At 35.8% G+C, this 17,138-nt stretch overlaps 1 protein-coding gene across 2 annotated transcripts in view; it reads right to left on the bottom strand.

The window, feature by feature from the left end:
* SEMA3A (semaphorin 3A) overlaps window positions 1–17,138 on the bottom strand; it is a 647,654-nt gene that overhangs the window by 47,015 nt on the left and 583,501 nt on the right. For both annotated transcript variants that reach the window (XM_060304734.1, XM_030856995.2), the window contains 4 exons: window positions 5,227–5,369; window positions 3,349–3,463; window positions 3,190–3,259; window positions 446–590 (listed from right to left, as the gene is read on the bottom strand). In XM_060304734.1, the coding sequence (XP_060160717.1) occupies window positions 446–590; window positions 3,190–3,259; window positions 3,349–3,463; window positions 5,227–5,369 (473 nt within the window). The remainder of the gene's footprint in view (window positions 1–445; window positions 591–3,189; window positions 3,260–3,348; window positions 3,464–5,226; window positions 5,370–17,138) is intronic.

Genomic DNA, 17,138 nt, shown 5'->3' with positions numbered 1-17,138 from the left:
TTGAGAGATGTGTCCCACTTCCACAGGAAGATAATATTGATTTAAATTTGTTTCCTCCTATTTAATGTGCAATTCTTGAGCCTTTGTCACAATCAGAGAGAGCAAGTCTATCCTAATTGTTTCAACTCTCCGTGAAAGCCATTTTTACTGTATCTCTTTCCGAAAAGAAGATAAATAAGGCTACCTGCTCAGTTTCTATTTCTCATGAATTATTGGTATTAACTACTGGTAAGCGTTGAACTTAAGCACTGATGCCTGTGAAGAACATGTCTTTAAATGTGGAATTTCATGGTTATCAAAGAAAAATCCTTGCCTTTCTTTCATTTATAGTCTTGGAATTTTTCTTTTACATTATCTATATTTAATATGTATGTAGCTGCTTTTTTTTTTTTAACCTTCAGCATAAATTCATTCATTTCCTATCTTAAACACCTAGGCCACTTACAGTTCCTGGTCGTGGGTAGGGGACTCTTCCTTGATAAGGCACCCACTGGTAGTTGGGACCATCCCTGTGAGCATATGGACCCAGGAACACCCTTCTCACATCACTCATGCTATACATGCACACGGCTGACCCCTTGAAGATGTTACTAAAAAAGACAGAACAAAAACAGACTTTCATCTTTACACAATGACAGAGCTATTTATACTGAGTTTTTAAATTTCAGATAGCAATTATCAATACTTGAACATAAATTCTCAAGTAGTGTTTGGGATTTTTTAAGTCATATATTTATATATATTTTAATAATACACAAGAAAGCAAAATTATGATTGCTCAAAATTCGAAGGCATGGATGAAAACAACTTTAGCACTCATAGAACATATACATATTCATTTCATAAATAGACAATATATGCTATAAATATATACATTCATATCATATGTAAACATTGATAGGGAAAACATATATACAAAATCTAAAAGGTAATGATTAATTCTGATATCAGATAAAATAAAAATATAAACTTTGGTATTATGTTAAGACTTAAGCATCATTGCTGAAACCAGGAAATGTTTAAACAAGAAAGAATGTTTAAGAACACATTTTATAAACTGAAACTGGTGCAGAAGATGAATAGTCAATGTGTTATAATTTTTAACTCCCAAACCAACAGAAGTATTTGATCAAGTAACAGAGCTCGATTTGTGTGAAGGCATTTAAAATCATCTCTTTCCAACACAGAAAATCATTTTAAGTTAGTAGCTATTACACCCTAGCAAAAGTGGAGTACTATAGCAATTATCCCCATCGTTTTGTTGGACAAAAAAAATCAGGTAATTGAAGCAAATTCTAAGTTTACCATGAGCTGCCACAATTTCCCATTTTATTTTGCTTATATAAATACAGCTTGAGGGATTTATTTATAAAGATATAAAACAGTTGTGCACATTAAAAATATGGAATGCATACCTTTTAATCAATCTCTACCCATAGAAAATTACATAAAAATTAGACCAAATGAAAAACTTGTGTAATAAGAGTTTATTATTGAAAACTGCTGCATCTAGACAATGTCTGGTAGAGTGCAAGCTTCATGAGGGAAGGAAACATGCTTGGCTTCTTTTCTGTAACATAAATTACATATCGCACGGTACTTGACACACAGTAAATTTCAGTAAATACTTATAGAATTTAACAACAATATTTTCATAATGGAATAAGTAGCAAATTAATACATATTTGATACATCATAGTAGTTTGTAATGTTTATGTGTCCCTTTTTCATTGTTATACACTTTGCTTATCTATTGATGGAATCCATCATCATGGAAAGATCTTTTTAGGATTTACAGCTGTTAAGACTAACTCATATATGACATCAAGCTCGCTGAAGCAGACAGGTGAAATTATTTTACCCACTAAGCCAGTGATTCTCAAAGTGTGGTTCCTAGACCAACAGTATGGGCATCACCTGGGAATTTGTTAAAAATGCGTTCTTAGGCCCTACCCCTTCCTACTGAATCAGAGACTCTTGAGGGCGGGGCCGAGCCTCTGTATTTTAACAGGCTCTCTGATGCAAGCTTAAGACTGAAAACTACTGTACTAAGCAATGAGGAAGCAGAAGAAATCAATTAATATTTGTTTAATTTGAGCCTCCCACTTTTTTTTTTTTTTTTTTTTGCGGTACGCAGGCCTCTCACTGTCGTGGCCTCTCCCGTTGTGGAGCACAGGCTCCGGACATGCAGGCTCAGCAGCCATGGCTCATGGGCCCAGCCGCTCCACGGCATGTGGGATCTTCCCGGACCGGGGCACGAACCTGTGTCCCCTGCATCGGCAGGCAGACTCTCAACCACTGCGCCACCAGGGAAGCCCAAGCCTCCCACATTCTTTAGCGGTCATTCTGTTTTTATACTAAAGGGGAGAAATATTTAGGTATGGGAAATTGCATCTGGTTTTACTAATATAGTTTTCCTAATTTTTACGTTATTTTAAAAATTAAGTAAAAATGTCCAATCAATTTGTAATGGCTTTAATATTTACAGAAAAAAATCAGTGTTTGGACATTGTAGTTAATCTTTCTTTATGCTATCACAGTCCCTTGTAGCACTCTTCCTGACTTTTGATTTTAAATTATTTTTCTTTTATTAAACATTTATACATATCCAAATGCATATCCCTCTTTATATGCATTTAAATATATGTTTCTTTCAGCAATTCCAGGTAATGTAAACTTTATGCTGAATATAATAGTCAGGAAATAATTACTGCTTGATTGACAGCAAGAGCCTTGAGGCACATGGGGAATGATGAAAGGAGGTGGCAGGGAGAGGGGGAAGAAGGAGGAGAGAGAGAGAGAAAGAGGGGGTAGGGACAAAGAAGAGAAAGGAGAGGGGAGGGAAAAAGATTTTTCACCCTTAGTTTATATCACTACAAACTTTTAACAAAACTCAGAGTTCTATGTTTATAATATTTTACATTTCACTCAAATTTTTAAAGTCAAAGCTATACATAGGGCATGGCATATATTTTTCGTCATTAAATTTATAGTAGTGAATTCTTTGTTAAAATTTATGTAAAAAATGATTTAGGTCATGACTTATTTCAGGCACCCAAGAATGCACAAGAGCTCAAAGGTTTAGCCGACGTTGTTCTTTCAAAAATATTTTCACAAATTATGGACACTTGGAAAGCATCTAAAGGACATGAATTTTCTATGATAATAAGAGAGCAAAGTGTTATTTACCTGGAAGTTGTAAACACTCCATATACAATTGGATTTTTAGGATCTTTAGAATTCATTAGGAATACATCCTCTGTTTTAAAACAAAATTGGAGAAAGTTGCATTTTTGAAGGTAATGGCAAGGTTTGAATATTCTCTATATGACATCATCAGCTACTTACGCAATTCATCAAAATGAGTGTCAATGCCATTTGGACCTGGCACTGAACAAATGAGACGAGCTTTGAGGAATGTTGTCCATTTATTCACCAGACTTCTGTGGCCCCCGAAGTCATTCTGAAAGGAGAGAATAATGGTTTTAGAAATTGTGCATGCAAATGATAATTTCAAATATCTTATCTTCTCATATCTTGAGACATACAAATCACAATTCCTCATTTTTCAAATTGAGAAATGAATTTTAAATGACTAGATACAAGTAACTATGCTTTCTTATTATATTTTTGGTGAAATCTATTCACTCCAACCTTGTTCAAGGAATGACTTACAATAAATATGCCTTAGCATTAAAAAGTCACTGTACTTTTTCCATTCTCTTACCACTTGGCAACGAACGATATTACTCTTGTGTTTGTTTTGGTTTGCTTTTAGTCTCTCTTTCTTATGTAAGTTTTCCCTAAGATTTTACTTACCTAAGTAGGCTGGTTCACAAAATTAAGCACATTGGCACATAGTAGGCACTTAATGAGTATTTACTGAATGAAAGAATAACTGCATGCCTTATAACTCATACTGAAAATACACCACAAACAAAAGCATGCTAGCATCAAATATTTTTATAAGCTCAGTTGACGCAATGCTGACTTTACAAACAGCATGTTGAAAAAACATTTGCTTAAATCTTAATAAAGAAAACTCATTCTAGAGCAAAAATTTTGAAAAAGTATCTTCTCACTGAAAATGAAACTTAACTGTAACCTGATGTAGCAATAAACTCTATTATGATGGTATGGATTCTCCAGTAACTTATAGTCTTATAAAATAATATTTATGTGCATATGTTTAAAGGAAAATAACTTTTTCTTCAAAAATATAACACTGATTTATATTTTGTTTATAAGATTTTATTGAGTATAAAGATTTTTTTAACCTTTGTAAGTACTGCTTTTAAATATGCCTTATATTTTGTGGAGAAAAGATTCTCATATATTGCATATATCATTTGCATGTTTCCAGAGCATTAAAAATTTTAATTTTCCAGTAATTTAATATACTAAAGATAAATAATTAGATGATTGAGATAGGAAAGAGGATATCCCCGCCCCCAAGATAGGGATTTTTAAAATTTCATGATTTTTTTTTTAAAAGAAATAATTTCATTTTAAGACAGTAACTGGATTTGGCCTTGTGATTTTTCTTGAGATGAAAGGTGCTTTAATATATAATAACAGTTAGCTTCATTCATATTTCATATATACTGTACTATACAGTATAGAGGGTAAGAATAGTATTGTTATATTTTCACACTGATACTAATTAGTCCATAAGTATTTACTGACCAATTTTTTATTCTATATATCTAACATTATAATACATATCACATCTGAATTTGTGCCACACAGTATATTAAAGTTCAGAGCTTCAAAATTATGTGTGTGCACATATGTGTATATAGGATGCTATAATCAAGTCATAAGAACAAGCTTTAACACTTGTCTCTTTTATATTCATACTTGAGTTATTTCCAACAAAAAATATTCATTGAAAACTTACACATTGTAGGAACCTATGCTAGGTCTGAGAATACAAAAATTATATTTTCCCAGGTAATATGAAAAAAAATTATTTCTCCAGAATTTCAAACTAATATTATTTAATGTAATTGTGAAATAACACCTCACAACCTATACCTCTATGTTTGACTATGAAGTTATTCATAAGCAACTATAATACGTTTTCAATCTTTTTTTGGTATTTAAATATTTATAGTGATCAGTCAAGCTTTTTAGCCATATTTTTCATTATATTTGTACAAAGGTGGAAAAGGAAAAAACTGCAATTGGACAATGATACCCTCCTCATTTTTTTCTTTACCTCACCTTGCATATCTGACCTATTCTAGCATGAGTGGCTTTTCCAGTGTGTTCTCCATCTATCGCATTTTCACGGAAGAAAAAATACACTTTGTCATCTTCAGGGTTGTCACTTTCTGGGATGAGGTGGGCACTAATGAACCTTGGATCTGAGAGACAAATTATAGCATATATATTAATTCACAGTTGGGTAAATAAGACCATTCATTACAGTCCATTTTCAATTTTCTCTTAACCCCTATGTGACATATTTCAAGACTTAATCTCTCTTTAGTTCACTCTTTTTCAGTAGATGTGAACTGTTCTTTACGTATTTTAAAGTATGTTACAAATCACCTTATGTCTCAAACATTATTTTAGGAGTAGGTGCAGAAATCCTCCGTGTGACCATATAGTGCAGATGCATCACTGGATATTAAAACATTTTGCAAAGTGTAAGGGCTATCAAATATTACTTATTGTCATCACTACTGTTATTCTTTCTTTCAAGCATAAAATAATTTAAATCAAACTACCAATTGGTCTATTCCACTTTCGAGCAAAAACTAGGTGTGAGGGGAGAGATGAGATTCATATAAAACAAAAGAAATTTTCGCAAGTTGTACCCCATCTCATTAAATGGCATTGTCATTTACGAGGTACTCAAGCCCCAAACCGTGGAGTTACCCTTGAGTTCTCTGAGTCTCCACACACCAGTGTGTACCCGATATGTCACTTCAGACATATCTAAACCCTCCTATATCTTTTCAAATCACACACAATAAAATGCAAACTCCTTCCAGTGACCAGAAGTCATTTACCATCTGGTCCCTGCTACCCCACATGACTTTTCTTCTTCCTACCCTTCCCTTCCCTAACTTACTGTTAGCCAGACATACCAAACCCCTTCCTGGTTCTCAAACAGGTCAAGCACTCTCAGCACCGCCTCAGATTTTTCCTCACTGTGTAACTCTCTGCCCTCATATATTCTAAAGACAGGATTCTTATTTTTACTCAGGTCTTTGTTCAAAATATTACGTTATTAAAGACATCTTTGTTGACTACCCTAATTTAAAGTGCTGAAAGCCTTACTCCTACTCACATGCATTACTTTTCTTCCTAACATTATGAAACACCTGCTATGCTACATCTCCCTGTTGCTTTCTTCTCTCTTTAATGTTCATTTGCTTATTGTCTGTCTCCCTCTCCATCCCAATGAATATCAGTTCGAGGAGAACAAGAACTTGGCGTGTTTTGTTTGATGCTATGATCCTAGAGCTTAAAATACTGAGGGCATTCAATGAATATCTGTGCAAGAAGACAAGGAAAGAGAAAAGGAAAAAACAAGACTGCCTAGATTATGCAGAAGGTGTATCTGTGATGTCTAGAGTCCCACTTCAAAACATACTTCTGTAAGTACCTGGCTTGATATGGCTGTGGGCTCATATAAACTATTTAACAAACTATAATTGCTTCACAGCTTTAACAATGTAACATACTAAGAAGCTGAGTTTGTTTTATTGAAAGCACTTAGGATTGTTGCAGGTATTTAAGTTCTCACAATAACCTACTTTTGCTCCCATGTTGTATTATGTTATCAAGTTAACTATGAAATATACACACCTAGGTCAGCACCATACTTAAGATACCAGGAAAGGGATCAGAATATTGAAACCAGCTTTATCCATCTTATTTAGTCCTAACCTTTTCACCTGTGAATAATCATGTTGTCATGTGTACTACACTTGTAACTTTCCTTTAGCATTTGCTCTGGGACCATGTACTTAGTATATTTCACAGGGCTACACTCCACTATCTTTTTCAGGCAAATTATACAGACCCTGTAAGTAATGTGAAACATATGAAATATTACCTATTCATATTTAAAGTTCAGTATGCCAGTGGAATAAGGGAAGGAGAATAAAACCTCAAAATTTGGAATCAGGACTAGAATTTTTAATAATACATTACTTCAACTTTAATAAACGTTGCAAAGGTGGTTTTTCTTCATAAATTTCTACTTAATCATATTCATAAACATATTTGTATACATGTTTTTGTCTCCTGAAGAATGGTGAGTGGATTAATGTGACAAGAGTACGAATTATGTTACAAACCCAATAATTACCACCCCACTGATGAAGTCAGATTTCTAGCTTCAGAAATTCAGCATGTGCATGTATGTGTGCATGTATGTGTGCATGCATGTGCATGCAGATGTATAACACAGACCTACACATGATAGAACTCAGTTCAATCACTTACGACTTTTGTGACATTTTAGCAAGACTCTTACCTCTCAGATCTCAGTTGCCTAATATTCAAATTGGGCTTATTTCATGTTAAGTTCAATTCACCTTGTGTCATAAACAGTTCACATACATAAGTATTTTAAACTTAAATAGTACATGTGAAACAACTTTGTAAAATATTAACAAATGTACTATGTTGTTATGATGATGATACTAAAAGGAAGCCTCAATCACATGTTAAGTTCTCATTATAAGATCTCATTATAATACAGCTGCAGAATTAAAGTGAAAAATCATACTTTCTTCTGCTTTAATGATGAAAAAATGGAGAAGTCGGTTTAATACTACCTCCCATATTAAGGAAGTTGTTCATATAAACACTTGAATAACTTAAAGGATTTCAAGTAATTAAATCCAACTACCTTTTATTTGATCACAAATACATGCAAGGCACTAAGTATAAAACAAAATGAATAATATATATCCCTTGTTTTCAGAAAGCTACAATCTAGCAAAAGTGATGTTAGAAACATACAAATGAGAACAAAGCAAACAATATTTTATACTTATAGATATTCTCTTAAGTTAGTATTTGGGCATGAAAAAAGGAGTTATCAAGCATCATGCTTCCATCTCTAAAATATGTAAAGATAATTATCATCTTACAAATGTGGACTCTAGTAGGAAATAATTCAAACAAGTTATCACGTACATTAATTGTTTAAAGGGTCTTCAAGTCTAGTCTCTCCTTTAGTATCTGATATTACAGGCACAGAGGATTTGGTAGGTGAATTAACAGTTTGACATAGCTTCAGATTACAGACAAAAAATACCATTAGGCATAGAAAACAAAAGCCAAATATATCAAAATAGTAAAAGAGATTATCTAAGAAAAACAATGTTAATTGTCTTCAAGAAATTTAGGTTATATCTTATACTTGAAAAAACATTCACTCTAATTTCAAAATAAATTAGGTCTTTAGTTGATCTCTTTCAAAAATTTAAAAGAAGCCATTCTTCTAATATTTCAAATTTAGAAAATCTTTTTTTTTATTTTGGCCAAAATCTCTACTCACTGTTCATTTTCTACTTATGCTCCAAAGTTTGCCTCTCCCTTCCTTGCCCCTCTTATTCTCTCAGTCTATTCCCCTCCCCTCTGGTGAATTCCCCTCTTTATCACATGAACATTCTAACCAGTCATTCTAATTGTCTTCCCTACCATCTTAGAACCTCTTGGCTTCCTAAACCTCCACTTACCTGCCTTTGAAATCCCAAAACTTTTTTTTCCTTTGCCCCCATACCTAAGCCAGGATGAAGAAAACCATATAATTGTAGTAAATGGATTTGCTCTAAATTCAAGTTATTTATCCTAAACAAGAATTCTAGTGTTGCTAAGTAATTGTTTTATTTACTTGTAGTGGCTCACCTTAGACTTATTATCAGCTACTGTTTAAAATCATTCTCATTGTCTTCAGAACAACTAATGTGCCATCTCTCAATCTACCCACCAAAGATGGACTTTCTAATTTGTTATATGGCTGAGACCAAGGCCATTCAGTAAGAACTCCCTCCTTTTGCTTCCTTCACACCCCCCACAATTGTTCTTTGCTTCCTTTCTGTGGAAGAATTATTTCCCTTCCATAATATACATAAGGCCTCTCTCTATTTGCTCTCAATCTAATAATCTACAGAATGTTGCTCCACTGAGCAATCTCTATTCTTCATGTAATCACTTACATTTATATTTTCATTTATCAAATATCTCCTAATCACTTACTCTATGCCCTGAATTGTGGAAGATTAGGGGATATTGTGATGAAATGTTTTCTGCCTACATGGTGCTTACTATCTGTGAGGGAATACCAACAGTTAAACAGAGCAATTATCAAATTGCACATAACAAAAATGAGTTTGGAACGAATGCAGTGAGAAATAGAAGGGACAACTGATCTTGCTTTGAAGGAATTAGGGAAAGTTTTTCTCAGAAGATATGACATGTAATTCAAGACCTGAAGAATAAGAGTTTCCCAGGTAGAAGAAACACAGGTGCAAGGTCACAGAAACAACAGAGAATGTTGTGCAATAGGAGAGAGAGCTGGTCAGAGAGGATGACAGAAAGTTAAGCAGAGGCCAGCATAAGAAGGAAGTTTATTGTTCAGGAGTTTATTGTCCTAACGGCTAAAAGGGAAACCAATGAAATATTTTAAACCTAGTAATGACATTACCAGGTTTCTATTCTAAGAAGATCACTGGCTGCTGTAGGAAAAAAATATATACTGAGGCAAGAATGAAGGCAGGAAGATTACTTAGAAGACTGGTGAGAAATGATGGTGATGTGGACTTGTATGATAGAGGAGACATACGCAGAGATTATGGGAAAGTAGAACCAATGGATTATGTTCACTGATAAGATGCTGAATGTGAGAAGTAGTAAGAAAAATCATGGTAAAATTAAAGGAAAGACCGCTTTAAACAACTGGTGGGATAGGAATCATTTAGCATGAAGTAACACTTGAGGAAGACTAGATACGAGATGTGGAAGGAAGACTAGCTCAGTTTAGTGCATCTTTAGAGGCAGATGCTTGTGAAGTTATCCCTTAGACTAGGAAATACAAGACCTTAGAGAAGCAGGAACCAAGATGGCAGAGTAGAAGGACGTGCTCTCACTCCCTCTTGCAAGAACACTAGAATCACAACTAACTGCTGGACAATCATCGATACGAAGACACTGGAACTCACCAAAAAAGATACCCCACAACCAAAGACAAAAGAGAAGCCCCTGTGAGGGGTGCAATCACAGTAAAATCAAATCCCATAACTGGTGGGTGGGTGACTCATAGACTGGAGAACACTTACCACAGAAGTCCACTCACGGGAGTGAAGGTTCTGAGTCCCACGTCAGGCTTCCCAACCTGGGGATCCGGCAAGGGGAGGAGGAATTCCTAGAGAATCAGACTTTGAAGTCTAGTGGGATTTGATTGCAGGACTTCGACAGGACTGGGGAAAATAGAGACTCCACTCTTGGAGGGCACACACAAAGTAGTGTGTGCATTGGGACCCAGGGGAAGGAGCAGTGACCCCATAGGAGACTGAACCAGACCTATCTGCTAGTGTTAGAGGGTCTCCTGGAGAGGCAGGGGGCAGCTGTGGCTCACTGTGGGGACAAGGACACTTGTAGCACAAGTTCTGGGAAGCACTCCTTGGCATGAGCCCTCCCAGAGTCTGCCATTAGCCCCATAAAGAGCCAGGTAGCCTCCAGTGTTGGGTCACCTCAGGCCAAACAACCAACAGGGAGGGAACCCAGCCCCACCCACCAGCAGTCAGGCAGATTAAAGTTTTACTGAGCTCTGCCCACCAGAGCAACAGTCAGCTCTACCCACCACCAGTCCCTCCCAGCAGGAAACTTGCACAAGCCTCATGAGGTTATCTAAGTCTCATGAACCAGAGGGCAGACAGCAGAAGCAAGGAGACTACAATCCTGCAGCCTATGGAACAAACACCACATTCACAGAAAGATAGCCAAGATGAAAAGGCAGAGGGCTATGTACCAGATGAAGGAACAAGATAAAACCACAGAAAAACAACTAAATGAAGTGGAGATAGGGAACCTTCCAGAAAACAGAATTCAGAATAATGATAGTGAAGATGATCCAGGACCTCGGAAAAAGAATGGAGGCAAAGATTGAGAAGATGCAAGAAATGTTTAACAAAGACCTAGAAAAATTAAAGGACAAACAAACAGAGATGAACAATACAATAACCGAAATGAAAAATACACTAGAAGGAATCAATAGCAGAATAACTGAGGCAGAAGAATGGGTAAGTGACCTGGAAGACAGAATGGTGGAATTCGCTGCTGTGGAACAGAATAAAGAAAAAGAATGAAAAGAAATGAAGACAGCCTAAGAGACCTCTGGGACAACATTAAATGCAACAACATTTGCATTATAGGCCTCTCAGAAGGAAAAGAGAGAGGGAAAGGACCCGAGAAAATATTTGAAGAGATTATAGTCGAAAACTTGCCTAACATGGGAAAGGATATAGCCACCCAAGTCCAGGAAGCGCAGAGAGTTCAATACAGGATAAACCCAAGGAGAAACATACTGAGACACATAGTAATCAAACTGGCAAAAATTAAAGACAAAGAAAAATTATTGAAAGCAGCAAGGGAAAAACAAATAACAAATAACATACAAGGGAACTCCCATAAGGTTAACAGCTGATTTCTCAGCAGAAACTCTACAATCCAGAAAGGAGTGGCATGATATACTTAAAGTGATGAAAGGGAAGAACCTAGAGTAATCAAGATTACTCTACCCGGCAAGGATCTCATTCAGATTCCACAGAGCAACCAAAAGCTTTACAGACAAGCAAAAGTGAAGAGAATTCAGCACCACCAAACCAGCTCTACAACAAATGCTAAAGGAACTTCTCTAAGTGGGAAACAGAAGAGAAGAAAAAGACGCACAGGGCTTCCCTGGTGGCGCAGTGGCTGAGAGTCCGCCTGCCGATGCAGGGGACATGGGTTTGTGCCCTGGTCCGGGAAGATCCCACATGCCGTGCAGCGGCTGGGCCCGTGAGCCATGGCTGCTGAGCCTGTGCGTCCAGAGCCTGTGCTCCGCAACGGGAGAGGTCACAACAGTTAGAGGCCCAAGTACTGCAAAAAAAAAAAGAAGCACTAAAACAAACCCAAAACAATTAAGAAAATGGTAATAGGAACATACATATCGATAATTACCTTAAATGTGAATGGATTAAATGCTCCAACCAAAAGACACGGGCATGCTGAATGGATACAAAAACAAGACTCACCTATATGCTGTCTACAAGAGACCCACTTCAGATCTAGGGACACATTCAGACTGAAAGTGAGGGGATGGAAAAAGATATTCCATGCAAATGGAAATCAAAAGAAAGCTGGAATAGTAATTCTCATATCAGATAATACAGACTTTAAAATAAAGAATGTTACAAAAGACAAGGAAGGACGCTACATAATGATCAAGGGATCAATCCAAGAAGCAGATATAACAATTGTAAATATTTATGCACCCAACATAGGAGCACCTCAATACATAAGGCAATTGCTAAGAGCTATAAAAGAGGAAATAAGACAGTACACAGTAATAGTGGGGAACTTTAACACCTCACTTAACACCAATGGACAGATCATCCAAAATGAAAAAAAATAAGGAAATGGAAGCTTTAAATGACACAATAGACCAGGTAGATTTAATTGATACTTAAAGGACGTTCCATCCAAAAACAGCAGATTACACTTTCTTCTCAAGCGCACACAGAATATTCTCCAGGATAGTTCATATGTTGGGTCACAAATCAAGCCACAATAAATTTAAGAAAATTGAAATAATATCAAGCATCTTTTCTGAACACAACGCTATGAGATTAGAAATAAATTACAGGGGAAAAAATGTAAAAAACACAAACACATGGAGGCTAAACAATACGTTACTAAATAACCAAGAGACCGCTGAAGACATCAAAGAGGAAATCAAAAGATATCTGGAGACAAATGACAGTGAAAACACGATGATCCAAAACCTATGGGAGGCAGCAAAAGCAGTTCAAGAGGGAAGTTTATAGCTATACAAGCCTACCTCAAGAAACAAGAAAAATCTCAAACAATCTAACCTTACACCTAAAGGAACTAGAGGAAGAAAAACAAACAAAACCCAAAGTTAGTGGAAGGAAAAAAATCATAAAGATCAGAGCAGAAATAAATGAAATAGAAACAAAGAAAACAATAGCAAAGATCAATAAAACTAAAAGCTGGTTCTCTGAGAAGATAAACAAAATTGATAAACCATTAGTCAGACTCATCAAGAAAAAGAGGGAGAGGACTCAAATCAATAAAATTAGAAATGAAAAAGGAGAAGTTACAACAGACATTGCAGAAATACAAAGCATCCTAAGAGACTACTACAAGCAACTCTATGCCAATAAAATGGACAACCTGGAAGAAATGGACAAGTTCTTAGAAAGGTATAACCTTCCAAGACTGAAACAGGAAGACGTAGAAAATATGAACAGATCAATCACAAGTACTGCAATGGAAATTGTGATTAAAAATCTTCCAAAAAAAAATCTTCCAACAAACAAATTCCAGGACCAGATGGCTTCACAGGTGAATTCTATCAAACATTTAGAGAAGAGCTAACACCCATCCTTCTCAAGCTCTTCCAAAAAATTGCGGAGGAAGGAACACTCCCAAACTCATTCTATGAGGCCACCATCACCCTGATACCCAAACCAGACAAAGATACCACAAAAAAAGAAAATTACAGACCAATATCACTGATGAATATAGATGCAAAAATCCTCAACAAAATACTAGCAAACAGAATCCAACAACACATTAAAAGGATTATACACCATGATCAAGTGGGATTTATCCCAGGGATGCAAGGATTCTTCAATATACGTAAATCAATCAATGTGATAAACCATATTAACAAATGGAAGAATAAAAAGCATATGATCATCTCAATAGATGCAGAAAAAGCTTTTGACAAAATTCAACACCCATTTATGATAAAAACTCTCCAGAAAGTGGGCATAGAGGGAACCTACCTCAACATAATAAAGGCTATATACGACAAAACCCCAGCAAACATCATTCTCAATGGTGGAAAACTGAAATCATTTCCTCTAAGACCAGGAACACAAGGATATCCACTCTCATCACTATTATTCAACATAGTTTTGGGAGTGGTAGCCATGGCAATCAGAGACGAACAAGAAATAAGAGGAATGCAAATTGGAAAAGAAGAAGTAAAACTGTCACTCTTTGCAGATGACATGATACTATACACAGAGAATCCTAAAGATGCCACCAGAAAACTATTAGAGCTAATCAATGAATTTGGTAAAGTTGCAGGATACAAAATTAATGCACAGAAATCTCTTGCATTCCTATATACTCATGATGAACAATCTGAAAGAGAAATTAAGGAAACACTCCCATTTACCACTGCAACAAAAATAAGAAAATACCTAGGAATAAACCTACCTAAGGAGACAAAAGATCTGTATGCAGAAAACTATAAGACACTGATGAAAGAAATTAAGGATGATACCAACAGATGGAGAGATATACCATGTTCTTGCATTGGAAGAATCAATATTGTGAAAATGACTCTACTACCCGAAGCAATCTACAGATTCAATGCAATCCCTATCAAATTACCAATGGCATTTTTTACAGAAGTAGAACAAAAAAATCTTAAAATTTGTATGGAGACACAAAAGACCCCGAATAGCCAAAGCAATCTTGAGAAAGAAAAACGGAGCTGGAGGAATCAGGCTCCCTGACTTCAGACTGTACTAGAAAGCTACAGTAATCAAGACAATGTGGTATTGGCACAAAAACAGAAACATAAGTCCATGGAACAAGATAGAAAGCCCAGAGATAAACCTATGCACCTATGGTCAACTAATGTATGAAGAAGGAGGCAAGGATATACAATGGAGAAAAGAGAGTCTCTTCAATAAGTGGTGCTGGGAAAACTGGACAGCTACATGTAAAAGAATGAAATAAGAACACTCCCTAACACCATACACTAAAGTAAACTGAAGATGGATTAGAGACCTAAATGTAAGACAGGACACTATAAAACTCTTAGAGGAAAACATAGGAAGAACACTCTTTGACATAAATCACAGCAAGATCTTTTTTGACCAACCTCCTAGAGTAATGGAAATAAAAACAAAAATAAACAAATGGGACCTAATGAAACTTAAAAGCTTTTGCACAGCAAAGGAAACCATAAACAAGATGAAAAGACAACCCTCAGAATGGGAGAAAAGACAACCCTCAGAATGGGATTGCAAAGGAATCAATGGACAAAGGATTAATCTCCAAAATATATAAAGAGCTCATGCAGCTCAATATTAAAAAAACAAACAACCCAATCCAAAAATGGGCAGAAGACCTAAATAGACATTTCTCCAAAGAAGACATACAGATGGCCAAGAAGCACATGAAAAGCTCTCAACATCACTAATTTTTAGAGAAATGCAAATCAAAACTACAATGAGGTATCACCTCACACCAGTTAGAATGGGCGCCATCAGAAAATCTACAAACAATAAATGCTGGAGAGGGTGTGGAGAGAAGGGAACCCTCTTGCACTGTTGGTGGGAATGTAAATTGGTACAGCCACTATGGAGAACAGTATGGAGGTTTCTTAAAAAAGTAAAACAGAATTACCATATGACCCAGCAATCCCACTACTGGGCACATACCCAGAGAAAACCATAATTCAAAAAGACACATGTACCCCACCGTTCATTGCAGCACTATTTACAATAGCCAGGTCATGGAAGCAACCTAAATGCCCATCGACAGACAAATGGATAAAGAAGATGTGGTATATATACCCAATGGAATATTACTCAGCCATAAAAAGGAACAAAATTGGGTCATTTGTTGAGACATGGATGGATCTAGAGACTGTCATACAAAGTAAGTCAGAAAGAGAAAAACAAATATCGTATATTAATGCATATAGGTGGAACCTAGAAAAAGGGTACAGATAAACCGGTTTGCAGGGTAGAAATTGAGACACAGATGTAGAGAACAAACGTATGGACACCAAGGGGGGATAGCGGTGTGGGGGTGGGGGGGTGGAGGGATGAATTGGGTAATTGGGATTGACATGTATATACTGATGTGTATAAAATTGATAATTGACTAAAAAGGACCTGCTGTATAAAAAAAAGTAAATAAAATGCAAAAATTAAAAAAAAAAAAGAGCTTAGAAAAGAGGCCTATAGTTGAAGCTATTTAAAAGTAAAGTCAATGGGGTGATTAGGAGGGTACAGAATAAAAACATAAAAGAGGATAGAATGGAGCCCTGAGAAAAGTGATGAAAAGCAGGAAGCAATCTAGCAACTGGGGAGCTGTAAAATGAAGGGAAGAAGGCAATCTTTTGTTGAATTTTCAATATTTTAAGTCTTTTTATCCTGAGAAAGAAAAAGAAAACCAGAAAACTTCCACTGACACTCCATGGAATCTATTGTGGTTTCTTGCACCCATTAAGCCATAGCACTTCTTGCGAGAGTACATATACTCCCTGCCCCAGTTACCACTTGCTTCTCAACTCTTTGCTGTCTATAGATTTTGGAAACTTTCACCATTGGTAGTGTTCTTAATGAGAAACAACAGAAACCACCAAATCAGCAAATTGGTACTCATCCTCCTTTGGTTGTCTTTAGCCATTGACACAATGAAATATTCAGATCTTGCCCCCAATTTTTACTGCTTCTCTGGTTTGTGGCTTTTTTGTCTCTGAGCCTGAATTGTTAATAATCAAATCTTCATAATTTCCTTTAGGACTCTCTTTTCCTAAATCCCTAAATATAGACACTCTTTAAATTTTGCGGGGGCACTTTTATTTCTTTCTACTCCTATAAATAAAGTCATCTCCTAGTATTGCTTCCATTATTTTACTATTCTTAATTTTCTTTATTTTTAAAGTTTTTTTCTTTGGGGATTTATTCACTTATAATGCTTGAATATCACCAAACTACATAAAACTTTCTTTTCTTCCTATATCCAATTCTGCACTTCAAAATTTTGGCAAAATTTTCTACTTAGATATATCACTGCAACTTTAATTCGTCATGCCTAGCAAAGAACTTGTCAACTTTTCCTTAAAAACTGTT

This window comes from Globicephala melas, chromosome 9 (genome assembly GCF_963455315.2).
Source record: "Globicephala melas chromosome 9, mGloMel1.2, whole genome shotgun sequence".
Classification (NCBI taxonomy): domain Eukaryota; kingdom Metazoa; phylum Chordata; class Mammalia; order Artiodactyla; family Delphinidae; genus Globicephala; species Globicephala melas.
Note: the sequence above shows the minus strand (reverse complement) of the source record. Positions and strands in the feature narration are given on the sequence as shown.